Source organism: Drosophila obscura, unplaced genomic scaffold (assembly GCF_018151105.1).
Source record: "Drosophila obscura isolate BZ-5 IFL unplaced genomic scaffold, ASM1815110v1 contig_179, whole genome shotgun sequence".
Lineage (NCBI taxonomy): Eukaryota > Metazoa > Arthropoda > Insecta > Diptera > Drosophilidae > Drosophila > Drosophila obscura.
Window position 1 is genome coordinate 6,696,155 of NW_024542766.1, and position 17,362 is coordinate 6,713,516.

Genomic DNA, 17,362 nt, shown 5'->3' on the forward strand with positions numbered 1-17,362 from the left:
AAAGTCCTCCCTCAAAAATAAAATGTACAATGTGCAGGATCTCTACCCCCCCAAAAAATGTTGTACAAATATGGGTACAAGCCACTGGAATGGAATTCTTGAATGGGAAGTGTTTTTTTGGGTTTTTGTTTTGGTTTTTGGAATGGTCTCTTCTACTCGTATTGATGGAATGCAGCTTGAGGTTTTTTGGTGGGGAATTACACAGAGTGTTGCTTCTATTTTTTGTGTTGAACTATTTGGGGTGCATAGAAAAGAGTGCAAAGTTCAAACCAGTAGCCAGTTTGGGGCTTTACGGCCATAGCATTTGAGAGCTTTAAATGGAAAGTTTATTTTGGTTTAAAGGCACTTAATGTGCGAGGCTTTTGGCATGCCTAAAAAAAACAATTCTGGTGCTTTGTATTTTTAAGCCAATAATAAAGCTAAAAGCCAATTCCAGTCTCGTATTTCCTGATAGATACTCGTATATTTAAAAGTTCTTTTAAACTACGGACTTAAACAATGTTTTTTGCATTAGATTTTCCTGCCCACAATTTCTCTCTTTCCAACTTCCCTAAGTAGCTTCAGGGCAGGCACACAATTCCTGCATAGAATGCCAATCAATTTAGTTTTATGTCTGAAAGTTAGAGCCTACTCCTTGGAAAGTTCGAGTATAATTGAAGACAAATAAACTTATTTTTTAGTTTACCAATAAATAGGCAAACCAACAAATAATATTCTACCAATAATATTCTTTTTCTGGCAGTAAAGTGAAAACTTTCAGCACAAAATTTTGTAGCAAACTTCAGTTACATTTTCCGATGACATTCGACATGAACGGGAAATTGCCTTTTCAAAGTGGCCACAAAGATGTGGGTGGGTGTGGTTCTCCAACAAGTGATATTAAATGTTGCTCTTAAAGGCGCTTCGCGCTCATGCAGTTTTCCGCGGTTAAAGGCAAGGGCAGGAAAATTGGGAAAGACAGCGAAAATGTGGAGCGCATTTTGCACGTGCGGCTGACTGCTGCCTGCCTGCCTGCCTGCCTGCCGCCATTTGGCTTCACCTTCACTGCTGTATGGCTTGATAAATAAATAAATGTGCGAGAGTGCCACTGCCACTGTCTCTGTCTCTGTCTCTGGCTGTTTGTTTGTTTGTTTGGTTGCTTGTTGACTTTTAGCGCTGACTGTTGCCGTTCCTGGAACTGTGTGTATTTTTGTGTTGCTTTCTTCTTGCTGTCTTCGAATGTTGCTGCTTGTTTCTGTCTTCGAATGCTGTTGGCTTCTGCCACAGAACGTTTGCCTCTCTTCTGTTCTCTTCTCTCTTCCACTGTTGCCTACTTGAAGGCGTTGGGGTGTACAGCATAGCCCGGTGTGGTGTCCATCTTCTGGTTTATTCTGCTCCTGGCTTATCCTGCTGTTTCTCGGTTGTCCTGCACGTTATTCGCTCATCCTCCTGGTTGGTTCCTTCATCAGGTTTTATCGTCCTGGCTCTTCCCTCTGCCTCTGGTGCCTTCCCCCTGGCTCTTCCCTTTGCTTCTGGTGCCATCCTCCTGGCTGTTCCTTCTGTTTCGTCTCTGGTTGTCATCAGCATTGTTGTGGCAACGCACTTACTTTATACGAGTATTCCTCATATTATATTCATGTTGCGTGTGCGGCAAACACAGCGAAAGTAAAGAAAATTGTTTTTAAGTTTTCCATGGAGGTACATGGACAGCAATATGGAAAGCTTAATGCAGCAAGAGATGAGATTGAAGAGCTTAAAGGAATGCCTTAACCAGCTAAAGATTGCACTGAATTAAGGCAACTTTGATGCAGAAAGGAATGGTAGGAAGGACAGATATTTATTGCTACATTTTTGTAGGGCAATTAATTGAAGAATGACTTTACTCTGCAACGAAGTAACTTCCAGGAGTAGTGAACCTTTTTGTCCAGGAATATTTATAGTCCTCTCCAGCAATGTGGCACCTTTGAGTGCAGCAAAAGATTGAGGAATATGCCTTCCATTCCCTAAAAATAAGTCACTTTTTTTGTGCATTGCCATTGCTCTAAGAGAAAGCCACTCTCTTTGTCCAGAAAGGGGCACTGAAGAATGATTGCATTTTCCTTTAGAAATGCGAATGCTCCTTTAGTGCTTGCTGCAGCAGCAAAAGAAAGGACACCTTTGTCTATGCTTTGTCTTCAGCGAAGAAAAAAAAGGAACTCACCCAGTGTACTTTTCCCATCGAATAACCTGCTAATTAGTAGCACCCCCTCACGCCCTCTCCTACTGCCCCCAGCCACACACAACAGACAGAGCTGAGTGAAGTGCTAATCATGTAAGTCAACAGTTGAATGGGAAAATTTCATTAGGGTAACATCCATTGCAAGTATCTGAAGTGCCAGAGCACTGCCTGTCGCACACACACACACACACTCCCTCCACTCCTTCCGTTTCCGTCTCTCTGCCGCTGGTGTGCCTTATCGATTGCGTCATTTGCAACACTCCAATCCACGGGGAACACTCCACTCCACTCCACTCCTCTGCTATCTGCTCTCCACTCCTCTCGCCTCTCGCCTCGTTCTCTTGCGGACCAATCAATTAATGGGCCAAATCACATAATGCATGTTAACGATAATGAAAATGACATTAGTCCGCGGCGCCCCACACGCAAAAACCGTTGAAACAACAGCGTGAACGAGGAGACACCAGATGCAGATACATTCCGCACATTTCCCTCAGAAAAAAAAGAAGTGAAAAAAGGAAAAAAAAAAAGGGGGAAAAAAAGAAATAGAAAACAGAACAGAAAACGAAACGGAACGGAATGGAATGGAGCGAACGTAATTAATGAAATTAAGCTGACAAACTGCGAGCGTGCTTTGTATCTGTATCTGCAGAAGGCTGCTTTGTATCTGTATGTGTACATATCGTTGTATCTGAATGAATGAATGAATGTGTAAGGTGGGTGGTTGGGTGGCTGGTTCGGCTATGGCAATGGCTGGGCCTCTCCTCCAACGCATTTCGCGTTAAATTTGCCAGCATAGTTCGCCCTACAACGCGGAGCGGGGGCTTTCGCATGATAATCGATTGCAAATCGCACTTTTACCCCTTTCACCGCTCCTACCCACCACCCAGCCTAGTGTGGGCGTGTTATATCGCCCCGATTTTGTGTGTGTTCTGCCTGTGGCAGTTCTATTGCAAGTGGGAGTGAGAGGGGGTATTGGGTTTTGGGTTTTGGTTTGGGGTTTGTCTGTCACTCACATTATGCGGCATTAATGTCACGCATTTGCATTTTGGGCCCACGCTACACGCTGAATATTCCTGTCTGCCTGTGGCTGATGAGCAGCGCAGCCCCCTCCCACCCCACAAAATTCATAGACTGTGGAAAATAGCCTGGCTGCAATTAAATTGATGATTCCCCGCCCCCCCCAACCATGCATGGGGAATCGCATGACAATGGGTGCATATTAGTGGAGCGAAGGCGGGAGGATAAATGTAATCGCCCATAATTGCTGACTCTTTTCAATGGATGCTGCTGAGGGGAGTTCAAGTGAATTTAGGTCTTTTGTTCGGGTTTAAGCAGGTGGAACTTTTGTTACAGATTGTTACATTTAAATGGGGTTTTATTTTTAGCACTTTTGTGTGTGCAACAGCACTAAAGCACTTTTATCTATGGGTTCCGCTGAATTTACGCTGAAATTCTATTGTGTATTTAATGCTCGTTTTTTCTAATTATTCTAATTGCTTTGCTAATTTCTTTAGAGTGAGCTATATTTATATTTTTTATTTATATTAAATCCTTTTATTTATATTATATCCTATTATTTATATTATATCCTATTATTTATATTAAATCCTATAATTTATATTTTAGAACTGTTCTGTATATTCTATTTCTCCCATATCCCACCTATACAACTCCTTTGTCCACCCCCGAAAATTCCCTCTTTTGGGTGTTGCGCAAAATTTATTGGTTTTCGGCCTTCTATATTTTCACTTTTTTTTTTTTTTTTTTTAATATATATTTGGTCGCGTGCTACATGCGCGCCGTTAAATAGGCAAAACAAAATAAAAAGGAAGCAAGAAATGGTTCGGTATGTGTGTGGTATATGTATATGGGACTCTGTCTGGCCTGAATATCGGTGGGTGGGGGGCAGAGACACTCCCGACCCCAAGCCGACCGCAGAGACCGCCTCATAATGCCTATGCCTGATGGCGTGTTTGTTTGCCTTTCGCTTTTGTCGCTTTGTTCGTAGTTTCGTTGCCGTTGCGTCTTTTGCTTTGCGGGGCAGGCGGGCAGGCACACTCTTTTTTATTGTTTTTTTTTTTTTGCGGGCCGCTGCTTCATTAGTGCCAATGCACTCGTCTCAGGCGCCGCCGTCGCCGTCGCCGAATTGTGTTAGGCGGTCTATGAGGTCAAAACCAATCGATTTTCTTCTCTTTGCGCTTCTTGTGTTTTTTTTTTTTAGTTTTTCAGTTTCACTCGCATTTTTTTTCTACTTTTCCTCGTCGGACATTTCCCTGGGCTTTCACGTGCTGCCACTGCCAACACATATTAAAAGTGCTAACTCTTTCCCACTCTCTCTCTCTCTCTCTCTCACTCTAAAGAAAAGTGTGCCCTCACACGTGGCGTATGAGCAATCTGCCATAATTTTTTTTCGGACTTGCAATATTCGGCTGATGATATAACCAGCTGCGTAACACAGGAGCAGCCCAAAGGCTAAAACAAAAAAAAAAATAGTTGAAATAAAACTAAAATAAATTGTAGAGGGGGCAGCAGGACTCCCAGGGGGCATGCCCCGTAATACATACGAAAAAAAGTTTAAATCCCAAAAGTGGCAACGGGATGAGCATTACCCAAAAGTTAAGCTTCGTCTCCATGGACGGCTCCAACGCACTCGTGCCACAAAACAGAGACTCATCCTGCGCTCCTTTCCTGGAATCATCCCACAAACATCTCACGCAATTTTTGGCACAAAAAAAAAAAACATTTTCCAAAAAGTACCCACTGAAATTTTAAGTAGCTGTTAATTTATGCAAAGGGAAAAATAAACCATTTTCCACGAAACGAAAAATCTATCAAAATTCCTGCCCGGTAAAGCTGCCCAAACAAACAACAAAAATGTGGTTTAATCCATGGACAAAGTTTTTTTTTTCGTTTGCAAAACAACAAAAATCCATATAAAGATGGGAAGTCACTTCTTGATTTGATATTTCCGTGACCATTGTCATTATATTCGCCTTTTTTTTTCTGTCCGTCTGCCTGCCTGCCTGCCTGTGTTTGTGGTCATAATAATTGTGCGCTAGATAATTATTCCAATAAAAAAAAAAAAAACTAAAACCAGATATGGCATGATATAGAGAGAAATTACTGAATAACAGAGAGCCCACGTGAAATCCATTTATATGAAATGTGTGTGTGTGTGTGTGGGAGACATTCAAAGTGCAGGGAAATCAATATGTATTTTTTTTGTCTATTTTTTTTTGTATAGAAACGCCTCAACTACTTGATTGTTGTGTCGTAATGACAATTACATCTATTTTCTAGCTATTTTTGTTGACCCATTTCTTGTGTTGTATTTCGTATTTAAATAGTTTTCTGTTTTTGTCTGGTCTGTGGCCTGTTTTATTCATGACATTTTGAGACATGTGATTGCTTTGAGTCCTTGATTCCTGGCACCTGCGTCACGGTCTTATTTGTGTTACGCTCTAGTTGTTCTTATTCTTGTACCTTATTCAGACACTCAGGGACTAAATAGTATATGACAGTATATTGACAGTATTTTGGGCGGAGAATCAACGTTTGTTATGCCCTAGTTTAAAGGGTAATAGTCATTTCTTGAAGCTATATGCATAAAGGGACTATTTGGATTGTAGGCATACATTCTTAATCAGTTTTAAATATATGTAAGTTTGTTAGGAGCTTCATCAATTTAAAATCACAAAAATTTGATATTTTTAGCGTTTATTGTAGCTGCCATAAAAAGAAACAGTCGTTGGACATATTTTTGTGGGCAAATTGTCTTCAAAAGATTGTTCAAGTATTTTCCATGGTTATTTATAGTACATAATCTGCTAGGGTATTCCCTATTTCGTATCCCTGAGACGTTTGTGCCTGTGTGTTCCATCTTGCCGCAGATTCCTTGGCCTTTAATTAACATCTACTTGTGTGTGGCTTGGGTTGGTGTGTGCTGTGTGTTGTGTTGTGGTGTGGCACGCATTGTAATTAAGCCATGTGGTTGCATTTAGATACATTATTGGCTTATCTCTCTTCAGCTGGAAATGGATTTTGGTGTGCTTTCTGTGCCTCATTTCAAATCTAATCTTTGATGATGTCATAAAACAAACTCTCTGTAAAGCGATACTCTTCAATTTTTATGTTAAATACCTGCAAAAGACATTGCCAAACACAATTTGATTACCCGCCGCTGAACCAAAAGATTGATGTTCGCTAATTAAGAATTCAAGACGAGATAAATTCAAGCAGCCACATTCTGAGCGGTTCTTTAATCGCTGGCTTGTTTCGTTGAGGTGTCTTTTAATGTCTTCCTATTTTTAGCGCTGGCAGATTGGCTTGTCTAATGAGAGAGAGAGAGAGGGGGAGAGAGGCCAAACCAACAAGTGCCGTTACCGTGGGGAGATGCAACATTTTTTATGAGGCACCAACACACATCTCTAACATCCGCTGCTGCTGCTCCTCTCTGGGTATGGGGTTGGGGTTGGGGTTGGGGTTTGGGTTGGGTTGGGCGTTCTCTGGCAGCTATAATTCATTTGGTTGTCATTTCCGCTGTCCAGCGAAATGTTCTAATATAAATTCAATATTTTATGTGTGTGTGTGTGTGTTTGTGTGTGTTGTTTGCTGTTTACTGTTTGCTGTTCTATTCATTCATTCATTCATCATTCGGTTACGTGTTGGCTAATGTGACAGTTTGCCCTTTGTGTATGCGCAACCATTTAGAGCCATTAACGTGGCCCAAGTATCATCATTAAATGCACATAAAACTCTTGGGCAATGGGCTCGCTATGGGGTCTCTTGTCATTCGATTTTCTCCCTCACTCTCTTTCTCTCTGTCTGATATTTATTATATTTATTAATGTGCAATTATGGATAATTATGTGTGTTTAACCATTGAAAAGCAGTGCGGCCAGGCCTTGCTGCCTCCGAGGCTTACAACAATTTATTGATTTTATGTTGGAAAAATATTGCATGCAGCCAAGAGTAGGGTATAATAATTTTTGGTGTATATTTTGCGGCTTAATAAAGGAGGAAGCGTTGGAAATTATATTTTTAATTTTATTATATTTCTAGCACAAAATATTCTCTGTAAATTCGTTTTATTTATTATATTTCTTTATACGAAAGTTTTCTCACCTAAAAAGAGTTTTTCGTCATTAAATTTTGGTTCCAGCCTTAGTCGAATATCTACCATAGAAATAATTGCTCTAAAAGTGTATTTAAAACTTCGTCTTGCCTTACTTTCTGTTTAAAATTAACTTTAATTTGTCCATTACTTAATTGGTTAGCAGCCATGCAGTTTATTTGGTTATCAACGCCCCGATAGAGTGCTATAAATATTATAAATCATAATAAAAAGTGCGACTTTCTTTACCACCAAAATGCATAATCATAATTAAGATATTTTTACATTTCCAATGATTTTCGAATGCTTCAAAAATTTGCATTTACTTGGCTTGGCTGCAGCCATTATTTATCCATTCCCGATCCTCGGGGCAGCCTCGCATTAACCCCACCACCAGCTGGAGCCCAGTGAAGATTTAGCCAATCACTTCATAAAACACAAGCAAACAGCGCGTTTTCATAAACGATTCCGCTCTCAAAGAAGAAGCAGGGGCAATGGGAAAGAAAGGAAAGGCATGCGAAAAAAAAAAAATAAATAATAAGACATTCCACGATGCCTCCCCAATCCTTCCATACAGACAGCGGTCCGGGCCACAGCGCAATCTAATTAGACATAATAAGGCAAACACAGCCAAAACCGAAAGATACAAAACGGCTAACAGCTGAGGGCAACGTTTTTTCCAACCCATTTTTTTTTTTTTTTTTGACCAAAGACTTGTTTTATTTTGCTCCACTGTTGCCAAGCGGCAGATACCCCCAATCCCCATGCCGCTCAGTCTCTCTTTCGTTTTCTCTGTGTGTATGGTCGATCGACAGAGTGCGCAGAGTTTTTCCGGCCCTGTGCTTCGCTCTGTGCTATTAAAATATATTACAGCAGCAATTTCACTCGACTTTATTTTTGCGCCAGTCCAGGCCCAGGCTCTAGCTACAGCCAGCTACAGCCAGCTACAGCCAGAGCTCTCATCTCCAGTTAGAGCCATCGTCCAGGCCTTTGCCTTGGTGGAGTCTCTGGTCTGGTCTGGTCTGGTCTGGTCTTTTTCTTTGGTCTCTTCGGGGTCTCTCCGTGGTCTCTTTGGTCTGTCGGTTGGTGTATATAACTTAATTTTTATGGTCATGCAAGTCAATTGCAGTTTGGCATTTCTTCGATGAATTTTTCTGCACCATCCACCATCATCATAGCCGTCGTTCTCCGCCTCCTCCTCCTCCTCCTCCTACTCCTCTTGGGGTCTGCCTCATCATCTGCTGTTTTGCCGCTTGGAGTTTGCTTTTGGGTGGTTGGGGGTTGGAGGAGCGACAAAAAGTCGTAACACAAGACGCAGCACAAATGGCAAATGACTTTACAGAGCAAAAGGCATCCGGCTGATAAAACGGAATAACCAGAAGTTTCGGGGTATATGTAGAACAGCAGGCAGTGGTGGGCGTTTGTAATGCTCAAAAAAGTCAATGACAGCAATGAAATCCAAAGTTGTTAAAAATACAACAGGGAAAAGGATATACTGCTAGAGATGTTAGAGACATCAAACAGCAGTCAGAGAGCATTTGTAATGCTCGAAAAATCAACACTGGATACGCATTCGTTGTGTTTATAAGATGAAGAATATTAGCAAAATTCTAACAAAGATTGGGTTGAATTTATTTTAGATTTTAATCCGCATTTCTTCTGTTCTTAAGAGCAACAACTTCAGTTTGCTCTTGCGCATGTTGCTAGGTACAAAAAAAAAAATACAACCATCGAGGGCGTTTGTAATGTTCTACAATTCAAAGAACACTCAAAATATTCGCATCTACCATTGAAATCTAGGTCCGTGTAGCTATTTTTAGCTAAACAACAGATAAATAAACCATATCTGCACAATTTATCACACAACTTATTTCATCTTTGAGTAATTTCCAAGCCCACACTTCGTTTCAGAATTTATTGTGCTGCGCGCAAAACGTGTGTCGCGCACTTGAGCTTTACCTTACCTCCCTTTTGGGGGCACAAACAACTTCAGTTTTTTTTTTGTTTGGCAAATTGAAAACTCATAAAAATTCTCACGTTTTGCTCCAAATTTGTACGTTAGACGGATTTTTGTGAGCGAGTATTTTGCATAATCACCATAGGCAGCAGCAGCAGCCGCAACAGAAACAGCAACAACAAGTCATACAAGACAGACTGAAAAGCAGGGGGGAACAAAAAATCATAAACCAGAACGAAAGCTGAGATTTTGGGGGAACGAAGTTGGAGATACTCTTGCAGATTTATTGGTATAATTTTTGTTTGTTTGTGATCTTTAAGATAAAGTCTCGCGTTTTGTGACTGCTGGAAGAATATCATAAAGCATGGGAAGAGAATATGTAGATTAGGAGTAAGCAAGATGTACATAGATACTCTTGTAGATCCAACGGTTCTAGGAAATCTATAAAGATAGGAACCGATCTTTAGGTTTGAAAAAAGAACGATCTATGGATAATATCAATAAGATTCCCTAACAAACAAATAGACAACCAATTTAATAGCAGGAAGGAAGCTCTCTTAAGGTGCCTATCCACAGTCGAGTTTTTATAATAATAAAAATAACAATCTACGAAAATAATTATTTATAATTTATTACTACAATGTAATTATTACAATCAACGAAATTCTTTTATAGCACCTCAATTGTGACCTTCTCTGCTTTCCAAGAAGCTTCTAAAAATCATTGTACCCCCTTTAAGTGTATTGACAAACCACAGCAAACTGTCAGCTATCGAAGTCTGAGCCGTAGACACGATTATGATGCCAAATGTGATCATAAAAAAAAGAGAAGTGAAGCCCAAGTCCGATTTCGAGACTGGTTGCCGAGTGTTCTGTTCTGTTCTGTTCGGTTCTCTTCTGTTCTGCTGCCAGAGAGCTCAAGCATTTTTTTATATATATTTTTTTTTTATCAAATTGCCCGACGGCCAGAGCGACCGCAGATTGTGATGCTGTTTGGCTGTTTGTTGTTTCCAGTAGAAGTTGTAGTTGTTTCTTGTTGTTGTTGTTGTTGTTGGTTTAGTAGTTGTTGGTTTCCTGTATGCGTAAAGATGTGGTGGGGATTACTTTGGGGAGTTGGTTGTGATGTTTGGAGGCTAGCCGCGCCGCGGGCTATGCAAATTCATCATCGTACGACAAGTACGAGTACGAGAGGTCCGACAATGCCCCAGAAACACACAAACGCACACGCAACACACACAGAGAGAGAGAGAGAGAGAAAACCGGTGGCACTTTTTGGTAACTCTCCGGGCGGCCCTCGCAACGCGCCACACCACACCACACTTGTCGATGGTGCATTGAACTCCACTCCAGAAGAAACCATCGCTCAGACAATCCATCAGATAGATTTTTCAGAGCGAGCTCGTGTGGACCCCCCCGGGGGCGCAGTGTCCGTCCACCCCACTAATGAATGAATGAACTTGATCTGATGTCCAGAAGCCGCACCAGTCGCCCAATAAATTTTGTATTTCATAGAAATCTTTAGGCACTGAGAGACATCCATTAACGCTGATCGTTTTTGAGGGCAAACGAGGGCGTGGCCTGTTCTTAATTGTAATGGCAATTTTTTTTTGGCAAGTGTCAGTTATTGTAAAAGAAAAATACTTTTGTTTTGTTTATTTAACGGTTGATGCGTGTTTTGCAAATTAAATTTTATTCCTTTGCAAGATTTTTGTTTCTTACAGTTTCTGAGGCCTCCCGCAGCTTCCTCCGAAGTAAAGTTTGACAAGCGCTGCGTGACTATCAGAAAACTAAAGAAAGTTTTTACAGGAAGTGGTGTGAAAACTTTCTGTCATAATGAGAGCATTATATGGGGCATTGATTGGGGCGAAATCAAGTACTTTAAAGGCGATTTCTATAAATAAATACGTGAATACGTGCTTCAAATGAGTTTTATTTTTTAATGCTGCTGTTGGCCGGCTATCAAAAAGCAGCTTCAATAAAACATGTTAGTGCTTTTTTTTTAGCAGGCAGACACACACACACAACTGCAGTTTTGTTTGAGCAAAGCCTCGCCTCACGTAGTCATATGATACTCGCAATCGGGGTCTAGTTAGATATATTAAAATGTGTAGCACTCTCTTAGCACATATTCTACTTTATTTGTGTAGAGGAGAATATTCGGTTTTTTCTTTGCATAGCTTATTCAATAAATTCTTCTTTTAAAAAGAGTTTCCTTTGAGAGTATATTCCTTGATGGAGAAAATATTTTCCGAATATACTGTTGGTGCAGAAAAAAATATTTGATAAATCTTGAACTCGTATGTAATCGTATAATTATCCCAAATTAATCAAAAAAACAAACCCATTATCTTCAGACGGTAGAACATTCATAAAGTATGTATAAAACGAGTATACCATAAATATACTAGAAATAAACATTGATTTTATAAGTAAATAGGGAACTTTTTTTTTTGGTCATTGGTACTGAATTTCAATTGAATATTTTTTATATTGCCGTAGTTTCAATACAGCTGCATTTCAAAGAAGTTCCCTGTTTACTCAACCGGAACTTTTATACGGAAAAAAAAAATCACATGTTAATTGAATATACAACGAAATTTTACGTTTTTTGTGACTAATATCTGATGACAGCGAACAAATGTCGTTGCACTCTCGTTTTGGAGGGGCATTCCATTCCATTCGGCACTGTTTCGTATATTTTTTTTATATACCGGGAACAACACGCAAATGTAATGCAAAACCCGTTTGGGCGACCACCTTTTTTCTGTTGCTGTTTCAGAGCGAAATGTGGCTATGGTTATTCGCATGAACTGCACTTAAAATCTACTTAAAATGTCAGCAACTCATCCGGAAAATGCGCAGAAATAGAAGAACATTCAAACAGTACATATCCGTGGCTATTTATAAATCTAGAGCACAGAGTGGAGTTCCTGTCAAAACCGTAACCTACGCAAGCACTTCCTGTGCGACATTTTGTTTCGGGCTACTGACGCGTTCCGTGATAACCATAACCAATCGCAGTGGCTGCGGCGTGCGGCGCCCGCTGATAAGAAACTACGTAAGTAGAAAATACAGCAGCACGTCCAAGGTGCTGCGCGGTGAAAAGATATACAAAAGTATCCACTTGCAAAGCCAAAAGGTCCAACAGTTTCGTGTGAAGTGCTCAACCTTACGGTTCGTGTAGTCGGAATATGGAATCTCCCAAGAGGCAAGAGAAATACTCCTCAAGTTTAATAGTTGGTTAGCTAGGAGTACAGGTTTAGAGTGGAACATCATTTAATTATGCTTAACATAAATTTTGAACATCGCGTAAAGTGATTCACACTCATTCAGACATGAGTGCTAAGGAATAAACTCCTGTGTTTACGATTATGTTTACGACTGTGAAACCGAATGCATTTGAGAGTGTCTTTTTTTGTGATAAAGCGCAGAAAGCCAATTAGTGTCGAAATTATAAGAATCGAAGCAACAAGCGACTAAAAACAATTTATGATAAGATTATATTCGTGCTGTAAAATGCAAAGGGTATAAATGTTTACGTTTGGCTTAATTGAAATCAATATTTTTGCACTGAAATTGGCGCGATTTATGAAAAATATTCCGCATATAGAGGCTCAAAATATCTCAAAAGCTATTGATTCTGAACACATTTATTTAAATAGCAAAGAAGAACTGCTGCGTTATACGAGCCTTAGATATTCAACTGTAGCATTTCAATATTTATGTTTGGTTGAAATCATTTTAAGCAGGAGCAGGACACCCCACCAGCTTACAAGGAGAAAATTAAATGTGGTTTAGCAGTGGAGTAAGAAGGAATCTGCTTCTGAGTGTGGAAAGAAATGTGGTTCGGATGGGAGAAAGTATTTGTCAAATAGAACGAAAAGCAAATAGATCTAAAGGATACACTGAAATAAAGATTAGTGGGTAGAGGGACAGAAAAACAGGGATAGATAAATCAATCAATTTTGGTTTGTACGAATAGCTCAATTAAAGAAATAAATTTAAGTCCTATAAATGATTCCTATAAGTTGTGGAGAACCGGAAAAAAACAGGAATAATAACAACAAAAAAAACCTGAAAATAATTGAAAATTCTAGAAAATAAATATATAAAAAATACCAGATAATGATAGAAAACTCTTAGGGCTTCTCCTGCCTTCCCTAAGAGCAAAAATATGTATATGCTTGAAATGTTTTATGCATCACATAATATGGAGTCTAGCGTACAATTACCTTATCTGTCTTATCATTCGGTCATCATTTCTTTCGATCTTTTTTCTCCATGACGAAATCTAAGGGAGCTATTATAGTTCGCTCGAAAAGCCTAGAAATAAATGTAGAAATTTTGAATGAATAAAAATGTATAAAATATTTTATAATATATTGCAGAGTCGAATTGTTGAATTGCAGTGTAGAATTACCTTGCATTTTACACAAAAGAAAAAACAAGCATTGCTATGCTCCTCCGTTAAACCACTCTCAGTGAAGTTCTCTTTCCACTGTCTGTAGTTACTGTTTATATTTTAAAGTCCGTTTTTCACTCGCGCACTAGCACTCACTTATTGCCCATTTCGCCTCATTTCACTCCGTCCCCTGCAATTGCACTCACCTGATCGCAGCATTTCACTCACTTATATCACTCAATTGCGCTCAATGTCTTTGGCCGATCCTTTCTTTAGTCCTTGCGGTACATTCATCTGTTTATATTTCACATGCGCTTTCACTTTCACTCACTTTTTGCAATCCTCCTTGCACTCCTTTTTGTGTTTCCATCCACACTGGAACTGAGCGCTGGAAGCAGCGCGACAGCTGCGACGCAATAGACTTTTTGCAGGCCGGCTTGTTTCCCATTTTTCACTACTCGAAACACTGAATTTATTCATTTTCACTAATGCTGCGATCATTTTCTAACTTTTACTTTTTCCTTTCGGCTCACCCCACACACTTTTCGGGGTTTTCACAATAAATTTGATCATTTTCAGGCTTTTTCGGGCTATTTTCACTTTGCATATTGGCAATACCTATCACACGCGACTTCTATGGGGTTTTATTCGAATTTTGCGAGCTATTCGCCTATTTTTAAGTATTTTTAGTTTTGCAAGGCGAGCGAACGTGTTGCTTTGCTGTGATTTTTGGACACAACTTCATGCAAAGCTCGCTGCGATGAGTCATCTTATCTTTGATTCTCTCTCCTCCCAATGCAGGTAGTGTGAGTGCAATGTCCTCATGCGTTGCTTGAAAGTAAAGAGAGCAATTATGAGAGTGTCTTTGCTATTGTGTTGTTGTTGCTGAATTTGCGACCCATTTATGAATCGAAGGTGGCTGCTGCGCTGGGATTTTGGACAAAGTTTTAAGCAAAGGGCCGCTGCGATGATCTCATCGTGTTGGCTTATCTACGATTCTCTGCTCGCACTGCAGGCAGCGCAGTGCAATGAGTGGGGGCGAAAAGTAAAGAGAGCAATGCTGAGAGTGGCTTTACCATTGCACTGTGTTGCTGATTGGGCGGTTGCTGATATCAAAATAATCTTACTTTCTGCATTTACTTTCCAACGCTATCACTCAAAAACTGTAATAGACTCTAAAACTTACAAATTGTTCACATCTCACACAAAGCGCCACCTAGCGAAAAGCGAAGTAAGCAAAGCTTCGCACAAACCAGCACAGATGGCGGTCTGTTAACAGTTCTGTCATCAGTTGCTAACAGTTCTATGTTAAGGGAATGTTAACTGATGTTCTCTATAGAAATTATTTGTTTTTTTTTTCGAATAGAATTGGATAGATTTATTGTATTTTCTCTGTATGTGGAGTTTCATTAGACCTTCAAGTAATTTTTATGCAATTATATTACTGCTTTTGTTTTATAGGAATATATATATATACAGAATGGGCGTAGAACTCAATTAACTTCACAGTTTTCTAGCTGCTTCTTAGAATTGGAAGCGAACGAAACTGGAACTGCGATAAGCAGTAATGAGCAGTTATTAGACCATAATTAATGGTAATTGTAGGAAAGATTATGGATAATCTTTATATAGTTGAGGGCTTGTTTGTGTAGCCTTGTTTTTTGGGGATTTAATTGACTAAAAGAGCGAGTCTTGCATGGCTTATGGCCAATCATTGCTTGGGAACATGTTCTGGAGTTATTTTAGTCCACTGCCTTCCACTAAGTGTAAGCTTAAGAGAAGTTTAGTGACTCTCTCGGGCATTTATTGGCTTCATAAATTATCACAAAACATGGGAATTTATTTCAGCATCAACAAAAACTCATTGACTGCAGACTGCAATATTTCCTGCTTTATGCCTTAAATTAATCAAATAAATTCGATTTATTTTCTTTGCAGCTACAACATGCGCTTTGAGCCTTTGGGCCAGAAAATGTTCACGCGTCGCAATTGGCTGCTGCGCTGCAGCATTCTGATAAATGTTGCCGTCATCTTGTATATCGGCAGTCAGCTGATGATTGGCGGCGGCAATAATTTTGCCAATGGCGGCAGCTTTATGTTGCAGGAACAGCAACAGCCAATGGTGTCCGCATTACAAATGGCAGCCGCGTCACAAGTGCCACAGCAGCAGCCTTCTCCCAAGAGCCAGGATGTAAGTCGAAGAGAATCTTGCTCTTAAATATATCTCAACATTAACCATATCTCTTGCCGCTTGCAGCCAGTGGAGATCTTTGAAGCGGAAGAGAGGCTGCTGGCCCATGCAGATGCCGCAGGAGCAGCAGAGGCGGCCGCAGCAGCGGCGGCAGCGGCAGCCCAAGCGTCAGCGGCTGCCCAAGCATCGGAAGTTGCGCCACAAATTCCTGCCAACGACAGCGGTGGTGCACCCATTCTGAGCGATCCCAATCAGCTGATTGGGAATATCGGTGCAGGCGGCCTAAGCGTGCCAAATGCACCAAATCCGGAGCTAAACAACACACAAAACGATGGCTACATCGTCACCGGCGACGAGAAGGAGCTGGAGGAGCGTGTTAGATCGCTGATCAATTGCTACGATCGCGACTATCATCAGCAGACGCTGCAGCGCGGTGACTTTTGGGTGCTGCAGAACTACGTCCAGGCGGGTCATGGCGAGGTCAAGTGCCACGAATCGATCACATACACCACCCATGCGGATTACACATTCCTCGATAACCTCATCCCACTGCTGGAGCGTTGGCAGGCACCCGTGAGCATAGCCATGCATGCGCCAGGCACAGATTTCCAGCCCACCGTCGACTCCATTCGGTATCTGAGGGAATGTCTGCCGGGCAGCCATCTGGTGCGTGCCTACACCACTTTTCACATTTACTTTGGCACCAAGCACATACCCAGGGCGGTGCCCAAGCCCCAGGATGTCTTCAAGACGGGCTACAACTGCACCCTGCCGGCGCCGTACTTTAACATCACATCGGGCCACCTGTACAAGGCGCAGAAGAAGCTCCTGTATCCGGTGAATGTGGGTCGCAATATCGCACGCGATTCGGCACTGACGCACTTTATCCTGGCCTCGGATATTGAGCTGTATCCGAATCCGGGTCTGGTCAAAAGGTTCCTTGAAATGATTGCCCGCAATGAGCAGTATTTGAGAAGAAAGGCGCCCAGGTGGGTTTTAATCTTAGATCAATTTATTTTTCTTATTTTTTATTGATTTTTAATGCTTTTTTTTTTAGAGTATTTCCGCTTGCCATATTCGAGGTGGAGGAGAATTCACCTGTGCCACATGACAAGACAGAGCTGCAGGAGTTCCTGCGCACTGGCAAGGCGATACCATTTCATAAGCGCGTCTGTGCCAGCTGTCATGGTGTGCCCAAGTCCAAGGAATGGATGGCGGCCAATGAAACGGATGAATTGAGTGTGTTTCACATAGGTGCGAGAGAATAAGAAGCCTCCCTTTAAATACCAGAATTAACCAACCGACTCTCTCTCTCTCTTTTTATTCATAGGCAAACGCACTGGTTATTATATCCATTGGGAGCCCATTTATATTGGCACACATGCGGATCCCCACTACGATGAGCGGCTTAGTTGGGAGGGCAAAAGTGACAAGATGCCACAGGTATAGCATCCATGAATATATATTTTATTTTATTTTAAACACACATTTTAAAATCCA

General features: G+C 40.8%; 1 protein-coding gene and 1 long non-coding RNA gene across 4 annotated transcripts in view; one reads left to right on the plus strand and one right to left on the minus strand.

Moving 5' to 3' along the window:
- Positions 1–17,362, minus strand: part of LOC111076306 — a 68,782-nt gene that overhangs the window by 46,908 nt on the left and 4,512 nt on the right. Inside the window, exon 2 of the long non-coding RNA XR_005967624.1 lies at positions 13,502–13,592. This is a non-coding gene — a long non-coding RNA (uncharacterized LOC111076306). The remainder of the gene's footprint in view (positions 1–13,501; positions 13,593–17,362) is intronic.
- The window catches only part of LOC111076302 (beta-1,4-glucuronyltransferase 1), a 66,453-nt gene that overhangs the window by 45,054 nt on the left and 4,037 nt on the right, over positions 1–17,362 (plus strand). Inside the window, exons 1-5 of one of the 3 annotated variants that reach the window (XM_022370050.2) lie at positions 12,125–12,327; positions 15,610–15,862; positions 15,929–16,851; positions 16,920–17,116; positions 17,193–17,305. In XM_022370050.2, the coding sequence (XP_022225742.2) occupies positions 15,617–15,862; positions 15,929–16,851; positions 16,920–17,116; positions 17,193–17,305 (1,479 nt within the window). In that variant the 5' untranslated portion in view covers positions 12,125–12,327; positions 15,610–15,616. Of the gene's footprint in view, positions 1–12,124; positions 12,328–12,457; positions 12,478–15,609; positions 15,863–15,928; positions 16,852–16,919; positions 17,117–17,192; positions 17,306–17,362 lie in introns of those variants that run through there. The other 2 variants (XM_022370048.2, XM_022370049.2) reach the window with 2 other exon arrangements.